General features: G+C 35.1%; 1 protein-coding gene across 2 annotated transcripts; it reads right to left on the reverse strand.

The window, feature by feature from the left end:
- Window positions 1–10,270: 10,270 nt before the first annotated feature.
- LOC112001616 (zinc finger BED domain-containing protein RICESLEEPER 2-like) lies at window positions 10,271–14,388 on the reverse strand. 2 transcript variants are annotated; one of them, XM_024033789.2, is made up of 4 exons: window positions 14,333–14,388; window positions 12,268–14,126; window positions 12,091–12,179; window positions 10,271–10,622 (listed from the first exon to the last, which is right to left on the reverse strand). In XM_024033789.2, the coding sequence occupies exon 2, from the start codon at window positions 13,553–13,555 to the stop codon at window positions 12,530–12,532; it is 1,026 nt and encodes a 341-aa protein (XP_023889557.2). In that variant the 5' UTR covers window positions 13,556–14,126; window positions 14,333–14,388; the 3' UTR covers window positions 10,271–10,622; window positions 12,091–12,179; window positions 12,268–12,529. The 2 variants fall into 2 exon arrangements, with proteins under 2 accessions (XP_023889557.2, XP_065639079.1); XM_065783007.1 differs by lacking the exon at window positions 14,333–14,388 and having other exon boundaries at window positions 12,268–14,221.
- Window positions 14,389–15,442: the final 1,054 nt, after the last annotated feature.

Below are 15,442 nucleotides of genomic sequence, written 5' to 3' on the forward strand. Positions count from 1 at the left end.
TTTAGAAAAATATTTTTATTTCTTCGTAATTATGAAGGCACTGTTTGAATGGAGGTCTCAAGGTATCCAACTAAAAGGAATGGAGTTCTTGAGGTATTACGCCAAAAGAAAAGATTGTTCTTCCTTATTTACAATCGAACCTTTGGCAATAATAAAATGAAGCCATTTACTTATATAAAAATAATATATGTAAATTATGTCACATGAAAGCGGTAAATTGCACAGACCTCTCTCATTACACTTGTCTATTTTACTTTTCTAAAAAAATTACATTCACCTCCTCTATAACTTAACAATGTCAAAACTCACTAGAAGAAATTGACAATTTTTTGCTTGTCACTTTGTAACTTTTTATTGGGAGGTCATTTTTCCAATTCCCCTATGATTGAAACCTTCTCCCTCACTCTCTAATCCTTATGACCGAAATATTTAAGAAGAGATTTTTAGCCAAAAAAAAATCACCAAAGATATAACCAAAAGCATGATATTTTTTAAAATCATTTCCTTGATGTGGTCAATTTCGAGTCCAAATCTTCTGTCTCATCAATTGTGCTCCACTTCATGCTCCACCAATAAAACTTGGACAACTAGCCTGTTTCATTAAATGAGATAACTCTGACTTTAATAAGAGAGGCTAGTTGTCTCATTTAATGAGATATCTCATTTAATGAAAAAGGTTAGTTGTCCAAATTTTATTGGTGGAGCATGAAGTGGAGCACAATTGATGAGACAGAGGATTTGGACTCGTCAATTTCGTCAACTCTAAATGATCTATAAATTATCCTTTTTGATCAACAAGGTTGTTGTTTCTTGTATTAATCTTCTTGATCTATATATGTGGTAGTGGTACCCTTTCACGCTTGCTTGCAATAGCTTTCATTATTCACCTTTAAAATCTTCAAATGTCTACAAGTTGCCGGTATTCCTCTAACCATTCCTTATCACACACATTCAGATCATTTTCTTTTCACCGTTAATTAGAGACCTAGTAAATTTCAATATTACATGGGTAGGTAGGTGTGTTTTCAATTTTGAATTCTTGAATCCCGCTCACCATGCAACAATTATCTTCAAAAATCAAGAAAAACTGAAAAACTCAAATATTTAAGTGCTCGTTTGGTTTAGAGATAGCTCAGTTTTCATAACTCAGTTTTCAAAACCCATAACTCAAACCCAAAACTCATAACTCCCTACTCAAATCTCACATTCACTCAAATTGCAAAACACCTGTTTGGACTCATAACTCAGTCACATATCTTTACAACTTTTTGCCAAAATGGTGGACCCCACCCACTGACACTACCCAGTGTTGCCTACTGTTGCTACCCACGTCTCCATAACAAAAAATCCTCTTCTGCTTTACTTCTCCCATTGAGTCACCATGGAAGCCCATCTTCTTCTTTACTTCTCCCACTGAGTCACTGTGTTCTGCACTTACATCTCGCCTCTCGCCTCCCACATCGACGCAGCCCACATTGACGCATGCCCACAACAAACCATGTATTTTTCTCTAACGCTCTGCACTTCATCTCTCTGTCTCCCCTGCTTTGTTTGGATCTGATTTGAGATAGCTCATGACTGTATCTAGTTGATTGAGTAGTATGTTTGGGAAAATTGAAGCCCTGCATCTGAGTAATCCGCTAAACATTGGTAAGCTTGTCATTAGAGAAATCATGAGAGTTCAGTTCATGTAAAATTTTACCCCTAACAAAAAGGAAAAATGAAAGTATAGCTATATTTTTTTTTTGACATACCCAATTGGTTACTGAAGCTAAATTTTGAGTTTTTGTTTGTTGTCTTTTGTTTTTATCAAAAATATTTGCTTGGATTAATTATGGGATTTTGTGTTTCTATATCACCTATTAAATCCAATTCTAGGTCTTTAAATTGAATTGAATTTTCGAAATTGATATTAACAATTAGCAAAACCATGAATATGAGTGGATGTGTGGATTGCTGAATCTGGTAATTGTGTTTTGGAAATTCTTTCAGGGTTAGGGTGTACTGGTAGGTCAATTGTGATTGGGTTTGACAATGGCATGGTTATGGCTATTGGGAGGTTTGGATTGGAGGATCGGTAATTGAGGAATGGAGGATGAAATGTAAAACAACCAAAGAGGTCCTCAGGCATCGAGCACTGAGAATTTCTTGAATGATTATTCTATAACGTTTATCTATGAGAAAAATCTTAATAAATTGCAATTTGGGTTTTCAAGGATTACATTTATTTTGTTCCTCTAGAATGTATAGACTTTAACATGGAAATTTTTTAACATGCAGGATTTGGATCGAGTGACTTCAACTATTGAGTACTGTTGCACAATAGCTGGTATGTGCCAATCTTGTTTACTACCTCTGTAGGATAGGCTTTATGGTAATGTCATTCCCATGGAGCATTCAAATTGCATTGCTTCTCTATTGTAAGTTGTGACATCTTTTACAATGGATGGTTACATCCCTTTTCAAGTGGGACTAAGTGGCTATGTGACATAGACTAAGTAACATAGTTGACATTGTTTTGTTGTGTCATATTATTGCAATCTAGTATAAAGTTTTTTTGAATTTGATTTTTGGACAAAAAAGCTAGCAGAGGAAAACAAGAAGTTTGATGTGTGATTGCTCTAGAAGTATGCTCTCTCTTTCTCTCTTTCATTCTTTCATATATATGTACACATGCTTGTTGAAATAAAGCATTGGGAGTAAAGCATACTATTAGGAATATCTATTCAACCAAAAATTAAAAAGAGGCTTATCTAGCTTGATTAGAAGTTTTATGTTGCTTCATTGAATTTAAACACTGTTCTGATTGCGACACATGATCTGATTGTGGCAGGGGACAAGCTAGAATGATGTAGCAATATAAATTAAGAATAGAAAAATAAAGATAAAACCTAGGAGTTATGTTACAACAGCTATTTATATTTATTAAGAAGTTTTTATTTAGAGAAAACATTATAATAATCGTACGGCTCTCTATTGATGTAAGCTCAATTTGATTGGAGAACCTATTATTATGGATTTGGATTGCTTTATTCATGCTTGTATAGAATGTTTGTATTAGAACATATGTGATTCATGTTAGGAATATATGTCAATATTTATGTAGTTGGCTAATCTTTTGACAAAACGCACTTTACTTGTATTTGGGTAGATTTAGGATGTGTTTAATACTTCAAGAAACATGTTGTTCAAGTTTAGTATTAAAGCCATGAAGATTGGACTAAGAAACAAGTGAAAAAAAGCTGTTTACTAAAGCTGGACAGATAGCTCGACACCTGCGGACAGATAGCTCGATAGCTGCTCGACACATCTCGACAACTAGGCTATTTATCAAGATTTTCAACTTGTTCTTATCGCAATCTCAATAGCTTCTTGACAGCTGGTGGATCGATCGAGAAATCTCCTGTCTCCTCGACAGCTTCTCGATAGCTGTATCTGTAAAGTTTAAATCTCAACACCTCCTCGACACCTTTCGATCGATCGAGGTTATGGGAATTCAGATTTTCAAATCTAATTTTCGGCCCATGCTAACATGTATGTATAGGGTTTCTTTTCTCACAACCCTAGACCTATATAAGGCTTATTTTAGAGGCCGTCACATAAGAGAATACAAGGAGAACATATGCAAAAGGTGACCGATGCCTTATTCTCTCAAAAGAAGCTATTGCGTCTTTGCGCCTTAGGGCTTTGTAACCAAGTGCTTCTTGATCTTCATTGTTGATGAAGTGAAGAACTTTGCAGTCAACAATCTTCTTCAAGTTGGTGAGTTAGTCACGTACTGGGAGCCGTACATCTTTGGTTAATCACGTACTGGGATCCGTGCATCAAAAAAGGTGGAGTTCATATATTGAAGAGTTCAGAGGTTCTGAAGTGGTAAAAGCTTTCTGCTGTAAGTTCATCTATGGGAATTGTAAAGTCTAGGGACAAAGGTTTTGTACTAGATTTGAAACTTTTCTTGACTATAGTGGATTGCTTTTCGGGAAGGTTTTCCCCCAGGTTTTTTACTATGAAACTAGTTTGTTTCATTGGTTTTCTTGGGTCATCATATCTTATCTTATTTATTTTTCCGCTGCATGATTTTGACATGATATTGATGTTTGTTTGTTTTAACAAGTTTATTCATAATAAATCTAATTAACAACTTGGACTTAAAACTTGTTAATTCTATCAACCGGGATCTAAATTTTCTAACAGTTTGTATAGATTGTATTAGTCTGTGAGTTTATAGAATGTTTGTATATAATGTTTCAAGTTTTCTTGTATTGGTGATTGATATAGAGGTAGGTCCTTACCAATGTCAGAAACAAGTAATTATTATTCCATTACCAGTGGGCATCTGTGTGACCTAGACCATTGCACCCTTAGGATATCCCTGAAACTTCGTACTTTTGGTAGGAGGTTTTATGGCTGTTGTTATTGATCACCAGTAAGCATGGTTTTAAAAACTGGACCGGATCTGCCGGTCCAACCGGTTCAATTAGGAATCGGCCTACAATCCGGTTTGGTTATAGCTAAAAACTGAAAATCATCTAAAAATCGGCTGGTTGAACCATAAAACTAGAAACTTGAATGGTTGAACCGGTTTTGCAAAATACAAAGAAAATGACTTTGTTTCTCTTGATTTCTTCCCCATTCGACCTCTCTCATTGTTGCAACAGTTACTTTGTTGCTGTGAATAAACAATTTTTTTCCTCATTTTGAGAATCTTAGATTTGTTGTAAATAAGATTTGGTGAATGAAATTTTCAAATCTGTGGGTAAAATAAAATTTGGAGAGGAGGTAAAAGAAGCAACATGAGAAGGGTGGAGAAAGGTATTTTGGTTTGAAGTTTGAACTATTGCTAATTGATATGTTGTAGAGAGATGGGGTGATGGACGGGCTTGGCATAAAAGGTGAGAGGGAGAGATAGATTAGAGAGAGAAACGAATGAGAGGTTATGGCCTTATGAGAAATTGCCAATTTGGATTCTGATGGATTTCTATTAGAAAAGTGGAAAGGCTGGGAGTCTTGGGACTTGGGAGAAGTAAAAGCTATATCATAAAAGTCAAAAAGTAGGTGGGTGTTGATGTTGTACAGAATCAGTAGGTTGAATGCTCTGGCTTTGATGATAATAGTTGTTGCGAAGGCTTGCAAGGATGAACACACTATCAAAAGGCGACCGGGGTAGACCGGCCAAGTCCCTTTCGATGATAAAGTTAGTTTCTCTCTTGAAAATCAAATTCCAACTTTCGGGGAATAATGTCAGGAAAAAACTTACTTTGGTTTGATACAGGCTGGTCTTTATATAGAGAACCTTGGAGCGGTTATTGATTTAGAAACTTCCCCAGGATTTGTGGAAATCAGTGAATTCAAACATAAATTCCTCAACGGCTATAGGAGTTACAACTGCTGGTGGAAGTTAAGTACTTGAAAGGAATTTGTGGCGATTAATATGGGTTGAGTAACCGCTCCAAGATTTTATGGCTCAAATCCTCCACACATGTGAGCGAGTCTACTTGAGGATTTCCCAAGTGTTATGTGGTCGTCCATGTGCTTTGCCCATGGACGACTCTTTTGCTTATAGACGGTCTACCTTGAACATTTGACTCGAGGTCCATGGACAATCCATATTGACGAACATGAGATAAAATAATTTTCACTATCCCATTAGGTGTTAATTGTTAGTAATGGCTGGGAGGAGTAACCAAAGTGGGTTCGTTTATATATTTATTTTTTCATTATCTCTTTTCCTTTTTCGGTGGAGCTTAGAAAGTCTTGTAGCCGTATGTGCCTCTTTTAAAATTTTAACCATATTTGTGAACAAATATAGTAAGTTACTTTTAATATTTAAATGATATTTATTATATAAGTTGTGAAAAATTATTAACATTATAAAAATAAATTATATTCATCATTATTTATTTATATATACAATATAAAAAATTATTAATTAAATTATTTATGATGTCACCGGTTCAACCATCGATCGGACCCTGGTCAGACTAGAAAACCGATAATCAGTCTCTTTTCCGGTTCTTTCACCGTACTAGTTTTTAAAACCATGCCAGTAAGTACCACATCCAGAATTAGTAAAACATTGATTATGTGTATTTGTTAAGTGCTTTATTTGATTGTACAGGGTGATGACCACGCATGTAAGTTTTTCAAATGGTTGGACACCAACACTTGCATGTGTGGCGCAACAACAACACCTATTGTGTTAGCAAAATTCCGATGATTGGAGCATGAGGTGGAAGTTGCTAATGAAGAGTTGAAGCAAGCATGTGCCATGGGAGAAGCAGCATTGGAAAGGGTGCAAGCTGCAAAACGAAGGGTTGAAAGAGTTAAGGTTGCGTGCAGGATTTTCGAAGAGAAAGCGGATAAGTTCAAGATTGCTCTATTAATATCATGGGTGATGTTTGGAGTACTGCTTATTTTGTCTACTAGGTTTGGGGATGTTAGAAGTAGGCAAATGTGTTTGCCTGGATGAGTTGGTTATGTGTGTAATAAGTTAGACTTGTATTATTACATTGGAGATCATTTGTATTATAATGGTAAAACTTCATGTTTTTTTTTTTTTTTTTTTTTTTTTTTTTTTTTTTTTTTTTTTTTTTTTGTATTGTAAGTATAAAAATTTATGGTATGTATGAAATTGTACTTCTATAGTATGTTGAGAGTGTTCAGCTTTATTCAAGATGGACTTGCAAACTATGGGCATTTTAATTGTAATTATATTATTTGTGATACGCCAAAGCGGATCCCTAAAAGTAACTACTGAGGGGAATGTATTTTGTCTTTCTTGGATGAATGACTAGGGGGGAATGAGTAATAATATTAACTCTGAAACTGTGGTATATCAAATCCATAATAGTCCATAATACTTATATTCCATGTTTGTATTAACTTCAATCTTCTTAAGCAAAAAGGGTGGTATATCAAATCCATAATATCAGCATATCACATACACAATATCACAACAATATATGACTATCCACATGTAAGCATGTCCACTTGTAATATCACAAAAATATATAATTATACACTTGTAACCATATCACATACACAATAGGCAACCAACTACTAGCAGTAAACAACATTAAACAGAGAACCAACTACTAGGAAAAATGAAGCAGAATTAAATAGGCTTAAAGCAGACTTGAAACAGCTAGATAAACAGAAGCATATGATTGAAAACAAACTAAAAACACAAAGACACATACCTTCCGGTGGCCATGGGAATCCATGCTTCGGGTCTTTAGTAGTTTCTTCAAACACCTTTGAGTCATGGGCACTTCCCTCCCAACTAGAGTGGACATATGTAAACTTTATATCATGGTCGCATGCACACATAATGTTGGTTGTAATAGTGCTTTTGCGACTCTTGTGAGGCTGGGTTCTCTCAGCTGGAGGCCAAGCACTAATATGTGTTCCATCAATAGCTCCTATACTTCTCTATATTGAAGAGTGCCAATTATTTGTAAACAACATCTCTATATGTGAATGAAGGAATACAACACAGTAATATGTGCGAACATTTCATTGAAAAAACTTGTATTATGAAATGATTTACCTCAAACCAAGGGTAGTATTTGTTGTTCAACCGCATATGCTTTGGAAGGTCTACCACATTCGAATCGGGCTTGATTAAATGTTGGCTATACGTGTGGACAGCCCGCAATACCCTACACAACTTGTGGCTGACAATTTCAGTGGAATGTTGGAATTTGTCCCCCAAAGGTCACATTCGGGTATTATGACCGACAATGTACAAGAATATGGCAACGGACTCCTACACGTCCATATGCCCCTTCCCTTCCTTCAAGTACCCATGCTATTTTAGCTCATCCACCAAGTGATAAAACAAGTCCAATGTCATGCGGAACATGTCATGACAATTGGTAGGATTGCCCTCACTCACTTCAGCCATGTACCACTTAAAATGCTAGTATGCATTGGGCGCTTGTCATAATGCTGCTGGAAATAAGCCACCATCTCACCAACAAGTGGAAATACAAACCAAAACTCTTCCTCCTTGCTGTCATAGTCTGAATCTATGTCTGCACCAATAATCCATGTCATCATCTAGTCACTGACATCCTTGTCATAATCACAATCACTGACATCCATATCATCACACATCCAGAACTGTCCATGTCATCATCGTCAGAGTGAAAGTAAGCATCATCAAAATCGAAGGTCCAGAAAGGATCATTGAGGGAGACCATTCTACCCTATACCCTACAAAAACCAAAGCATTAGTACCAATTTATTGCAATATGTAAACTGACACATTATTAAGTGGTATTGAAGATGCTGCAATAACGTTAGCACAATTCTCCTTATAATGTAAGTACTAAAAAAACAATTACCATAGAAATGATACAATAGTGGTGTGCATGGTTTTTTTCCAAATTTATTACCGAACTGATAGAGATCGGTTTTTTCATAATTGGAACCGATGCACACCGCCTAAGGTCAATTTTCCGACCTATAGCAGTGCAGTTTTTTGCGGTCGGTTTGGTTGGTTTGAAATTAAAAAAAATAAAAAAAAACTGTTCAACAAATTTGTTCACATAAAAAAAAAAATTTGTTCAACAAATCAGTTCACATAAAAAAAATCTATTCACCCAAATAGTAATGATCCAAATTATCCAAATTTTTTTATTTCATTCATTATGAAAAATATTTTGAAATTGCCTCAATAAGAGTTCAACTCCCAAAATACTATCATGTAGCATATAATAATATCATTAGTGTCACTGTGTGTGTTAGTGTCAATAACAATAAGCATTAATGTATCCACTTAATAACGTATTACAAAACCATTTGTCATTGTCCACAAATGCCAAAAGAAAGATATACAAATTAAATTAGCATTTAGGCAAAAGAATGCTAATTGCTTGTATCCCTAAATGCCCATGAATACCTAAATAATTATCATTAGTGAAAAGTCCACTACTAATAACATGTATAGATATAATTAGCATATAGGCAAAAGAATGCTAATTCTTGTAAGTCCTTTGTCCAGTAAGTCTGCACTATGCATCATTCTAGAACTTCTACAAAATACTAAACAAAACAAAATAAATACGTGTTAATAACAATAAAACATTTATGAACAATAAAAAATTTATAATTAACACAAACAAATGATAATAGCAAGTATACTTGCATAATACTAACTACTAACTAACTTTATGCAAAGAGTAGCACATCACTCATCATCATCCAACACGACGGTGCTTGGATCCTCCTCCATAGGCATTGGGCAAACTGATGCAATTTCTACAATCCCATTCAAAATAAAATGACTTGTAAGTATTGAGCAAATAAATAAACAATTGATATATACAACAAACAAAATGAAAACATATATATTTTTATCAGTGTCAATCTCAAAACCATCCATATCCTCCACATTATCCATGCACTCCCGAAGCTTTAGTGGTCTTTTTCTCTTTGCATCCTTCAATTAATTTTGGGTACAACTAAGAGCTTCAACTATATTAGGAGATAGTGAACTACGGAATGAATCTAAAACACGCCCCCCGTACTCAAAGCAGACTCAGATGCAACTGTAGAGACAGGAATAGCCAACACATCACATGCAATTTGGGAAATGACTCGATATCTAGAAAAATTCATTTTTCACCACATCAAGATGTCAAAATCTTCCACATCAGGGTCCTCAAAATATTCCAACAAATACCTATCAAACTCAGATTTGTTTTCCACACTGTCCTCATCTGCCAAATGTTGCTTAAACTTATTATTATAACTTCTAATGCGATTAGACAATGAAGCATTACCAACACTTAGGGGTGGCAAATGGGCGGGTTGGGTCATAAATGGGTTGGGTATGTAATGAACCATTTATCCATTTATGATCCGTTTATAAATAAATTAATTATTCATTACCCGCCCAACCCATTTAATTAGTAACCCGCCCGTTTAACCCAATATGACCCAAATACCTCTAAAACTAGTTGAATATCCTATTGACTTCCAAAATTACCAAAATAACCTTAAATACCCAAAATGACCCAAATACCCCCTACACTTTCAAAATTACCAATATACCCTTGGACATCCAAAATTACCAAAATACCCTTTTATCCAAATGAAAATGAGTGTATGTTTACTGGTAGAGATGCATGAGACAATCCTGGAACTGGACATCACTGAAGAACAGTGAGTACTGACTGAAGAAATTTTTTTATAACATTAACCATTGTGATCAGGGAAGTTTGAAAGAAAAAGGATGGATAATAGTTATTAGAAAACTGGAAAAGGAAAATAATTGACAATTGTATATATAGTTTACTCCACAATGAAAAAGGAATCCCACAATGAAAAAGGAAAAAGAAAAAGGATGGATAACAGTTAACTCCACAATGAAAACCACTAAAAATTTGAAGCCAAAGATGGTTGCAACTTGCACCTAAACAACTCCAAAATTGGCTGTCACGTGCTTTAAAGAATCAAATGTGGAGGAATCCCAGGATATCATCAAATATAGTTTTAGTACAAACAAGGCAAATGGAAGACATGATTTCATCAAATATGTGGAGGAATCCCAGGATTTCATTCTTCAGGTACACTTGTCTCACCAAACCACCGCGAAGGATCAAATCCAGAACCACCTGACAAAGTACCACAAAATTCATTCTTATTACAATATACATACATACACATATTATACCTATAAAAATGCCTGAGATTTAAGACATGAGAAATCGAAATTATGTTTAGATATCTATACATCATCTTTATTAAGTTGTGCTGTACTCTTTTTAGTACTTTGAAGTACATTTCAATTGGCTAGCATGCTAATAACTGTCCTAATTAGGCCAAAGTCTGCGTTCTTGTTTCTGCAATGACAAGACTCCCTTATCGTTAATGGGAGGTCCAAATGTTTCATTCTTACTATCAACTATTTTTAGAATTATTAGCTCTAGTGGAACAGTACGTTCTTACTGCATATGCATTGATTTCTTAACCTCAAACTATACACTTTGCTGTCCCCAAATTATTCCTTATCTCATCTAGTGTGAGTCTTAGATTCCATATCATTCTGATGATGAATAACTCCAGAACCTTAATTATATGACTAGGATATTGACTAGAGTGTCAGCTTACTCTACTTGACAGGTTAAAATTAAATATCTAGTAACTATAACAGTGGCCAAAAATAACAAAAGTAGGGTTCTCTCCTTCACTTCCTCATGACCATGTTCCACAGACAAACTCAAACCTCCTCAACCCAGGCTGCAACCTCTAACTTGGCATGCCTAGTTGTCAGATCATCATGTTTTATTGTCCAATGTTGGACTGAGATCACGAGTCAGGCTACAAGCAGAACATTACATTAACACATAGAAAGCTAGTGCAACTAGATCCCAAAACCAAATTATTTAATTTCAGATTTTGAATAGAATCAACAAATAGGTGAAACCATAAAACAATTTGCATTCATTTCTGATTTGCAGCTATTTATGGGGAATACACAAGTAGTGCAGGGCTAACATGCATCCTTTAGTGCTCAAAGGTTTTATTTTAAAGAGAGATAACCTAATATTATTATGCAGAGCATTTGAAGAAAGTAAAAGTATGAAGCAATTGTTTGATGCTATGATTTGAGAAATTTATATTTAGGTAGAAAATGTTTCTAGTTGTTTAGTCCAATATTCGTTGAAGCACAATGATGTCATGCTAGTTTTTATTCTAGGCAGTCAACATATTGACTGATCATCACATACAACTTGAACAAGTTTATAAGAAGCAATGATGTCAAAGTATGCTAGTTTATAAGAAACAAGAAAGACTCGTTGAAGCACAAGGTTGCTGATTTGAGTCTAGCTGCTATTTTTGCAGTAAAAGTTCAACCATCTGAACCAATAACATACAACTTAAACCCTCCAACCATCTTCGTGGTTTCATCAAACTCACAACCAAACATATTAACACCACCACAGAACTTACAATTAGGGAACCAAATATACATCATATCATCAGGCTTTTAATTAGAAATATATTAAAAACAACAAATAGTCCAGAAAATAACACTTTGCATTTAATTAGAACTAATTAAACTGCAATTATTAAAATTACCTAATCCTCATCATTATATGTAATGTGTCCAGAAATGCATAGGTGTTCAAAATCCTCCACAAGGTGCTCGTCATCATGATCAGGTATAACTAGCAAAGTAAAAAACTAGTAAGTAAATATAAAAATGGAGAATGCATAATTTAATAAAAATTACAAGTATATGAAAAAGATATTTACCCTGCCCACCAAACAACCAGCTACGGGAACATAACAAAGCTTCTGCATTTTGTGGCAATAGACAACTGCAGTACTTATCAAGAATTCGACCACCAATGCTAAACCCAGACTCTGAGGCAACAGTAGTGATAGGAATACTCATAATGTCACGAGCCATTAGTGAAAGTTCTGGAAAGCGACCACAATATGATTCCCAATATTCAAGAATATCCAAGTCCAAATGAGTGTTATGGTCAAACCGGGCCTCTTCCAAATACACATCTTATTGTGACTTACTACCGATTGAACCAAAAATTTGACTCTCAAATGTATCAAAACCAGCAATATCAGCATCTCTTACCTTCTCATTAGCACCACTACTAGATGCATTTTCAACCATATTGTGTGCTTCATAATTAGTGGTGCGTAAATATCCTTCGAAAAGGGAATATAACTTGTCACGAAGATCCATCACCATTTTTGTCCCATTAGTGTCATAAAGTCGCCTATAACTGAACTCCACAAACTGCAACTTATACCAAGGATCTAAAATTACAGCAAATGATAGCACAATGCTATAACAATCCCAGTATTTATCAAATTTTTCTTTCATGCTTTTTGCCATGTCATTAATTACTATATCATCATCTTCCATCTCTTCTAAAATACACAAATGAATTTTCCATACACCATGAAAGTATAAGTTGGCAGTAGGGTATTGAGTGCCTGAAAAGAGAGTGGTGATGTCATAAAATGGCTTCAAAAACTTTGCTATCTTCCCGGCCTTATTCCATTCATCATCTGAGGGACAAGTGTGAAAGCCTCCATCAACAATGCTCAAATTGTGAAATGCATCCCGAAATGTAATAGCTATCTCAATCATTAAATATGTCGAGTTCCATCTTGTTGGCACATCTTGTCGCACTTTCTTACTAGTTAAATTAGGGAGTTCTTGAAGACATTCGGCAAATCTTAACTTCCTCATATCATTGCCTCTCACATATTTAACACTTTCACGTATGTTGTGCACAGCATGCTCTATAATTTTCAAACCTTCTTGTACAATAAGGTTTAAAATATGAGCACCACAACGAACACGAAAGAACTCACCACTACAAGGCAAAGATGATCTAAAAGAAGGGTTTTTCTTCAAATTATTCACCAAGGTATCATTGTAAGAAGCATTGTCTAAAGTGATTGTAAATACTTTTTTCTCAATGCCCCATTCCTTTAGAATGTTAAACAATCTCTCTCTCAAAATCTTACCACTACGAGGAGGTGGCATATGAGAAAAACATAAAACCCTCATTTGCAACTCCTAATTTGCATCAATGTAGTGTGCAGTGAGAACCATGTACTCATCCGTTGTGGAAGATTTTCACAAATCTGATGTTAAGCAAATCTTGCCCGGGACTAACTCTAAAGCACGTTTGAGATTTTCTCTTTCTCTCTTATAGATTTTCAAAATATCTGACTTTGCTGTATTCCTACATATTGGCTTAACATCAGGATTTAGAAAGATATGAAGCTCTTTATTAACCTCATGCTCCGCAAATGAAAATGAGTAATTATGCCTAATAATTGCCATTGCAATCTTTTCACGATACATATCTTGATCAAGGGGAGGATGGTTAGGCACAATATCATTTTCTTGATGACATTTCTTAGCATGACGGCGTAAATTACTAGTCCCATTCTCCATATCAGCCGTTAAAATATTAGTACATTTTCTGCACTTGACTTTTCGATGGCCATCTTCATATAAAGGTAACATTTCGAAATCATTCTACACTTCAGAAGTCCTACTCCTACTTCTTTTGCTACCACTTGAAACTGTTTGTTCAAATTCATCTATCCCCTCGGTTACAGACACGGTTCACCTTAAAAGATAAGACAATCAAAATGACAATTTCTACAAATATATATTTCAAATCAACCAAAATCACAAAAGGCAGAAACATAGGTGACAATTTGAACAGAACCCAAAAGGTAAAAGTGGATAGATGCAAATCATCAAACACCCAGAAAAGAAAAAGACATTAACTTAGAACTCAAAACCTAATTGAGAGAGGGATCTTAATCTTACATTGAAAATCTTAACGAGTCCAAAGCACCTTCACCGAGCTTGTGAGTTTGTCTACACTAACAGAACAAAGTAAACTATTACTAGTGGTTTTTTTTTTTTTTCAATCATTATACAAACAATCAGTTTAAAATGCTAGAATAAAAGTACTACCTACACAACTAGTTGCTGACTTATAACCCAAATCCCATTTCTCCATTTCAATTTGACACAAACAAAGAGAGCATTATCTTCTGCTAAGCATTTCATCAAACACGTAATTTACATTTCAAACCCACAAACAAAAACAGAAAATAAAGACAAACCCACAAAAAAATCAAATGAAGAAGAAGAAGAAGAGTTGAAAGAGAGACAAACCTGAACAGTGTTGGCGTGACTCACATCAACCATTGTCCACAACAACCACCACCATCACCACCGAGCATAACCACTGAGCACAGCAAATGCCAAAATCCACTGATGAAATGATTCAACGGCCACCGCAGTATTGTGTTCCGATTGCGAATCGGAGATCAGGGATTGAATCGGGAAGCTAAAGGGAACTGCAGTATTTTTCTGCGGTTTCGTCGTCGCTGCAATATTGTGTACATGCAACGCAACGCGAGAGAGAGAGAGAGAGAGAGAGAGAGAATATAATTTTTTTTTGTAATTGCTTTTGTTTGGTTACTGAGAAAATTTGAGGGAAAATGTTTAAGGAGAGGGCTGAATGTTTTGGCTTAGAAAATATGAGGGAAAGGGAAATTGTCCAAGGTTATTCTATTTATGTGAAAAATTGAAATAACCATTAAAAGGGTTAAGTGGGTATCTGTGGATTGTGCGTTTATTTAATTTTAAAATTAGATAGGTTTAGTGGGTATTAGTGGATTTATCCATTTAAACCCATCTAATTAAATAACAAAATGGGTCTTTACCCATTTAACTCAAATATTTAAATGGGTTGGGTTAAAACTTATCCAAATAAGGTGGGTAATGGGCGGGTTCATGGATATGGGTAAAAATTGCCACCCCTACCAACACTTGCCCTGGAGTCCCTAGACAATAAAGCACCACTACCACTAGAACTCAAAGCTCCATTTTGACCCACTCTCTTCACATACAACCTCTTCAATGCAT

This window comes from Quercus suber, unplaced genomic scaffold (genome assembly GCF_002906115.3).
Source record: "Quercus suber isolate HL8 unplaced genomic scaffold, Cork oak 2.0 scaffold_16, whole genome shotgun sequence".
NCBI lineage: Eukaryota > Viridiplantae > Streptophyta > Magnoliopsida > Fagales > Fagaceae > Quercus > Quercus suber.

Bases quoted from the DNA above. Each gene is read 5' to 3' on its own strand.
- LOC112001616 (XM_024033789.2), bottom strand. From the start codon at position 13,555: ATGAGGGTTTTATGTTTTTCTCATATGCCACCTCCTCGTAGTGGTAAG.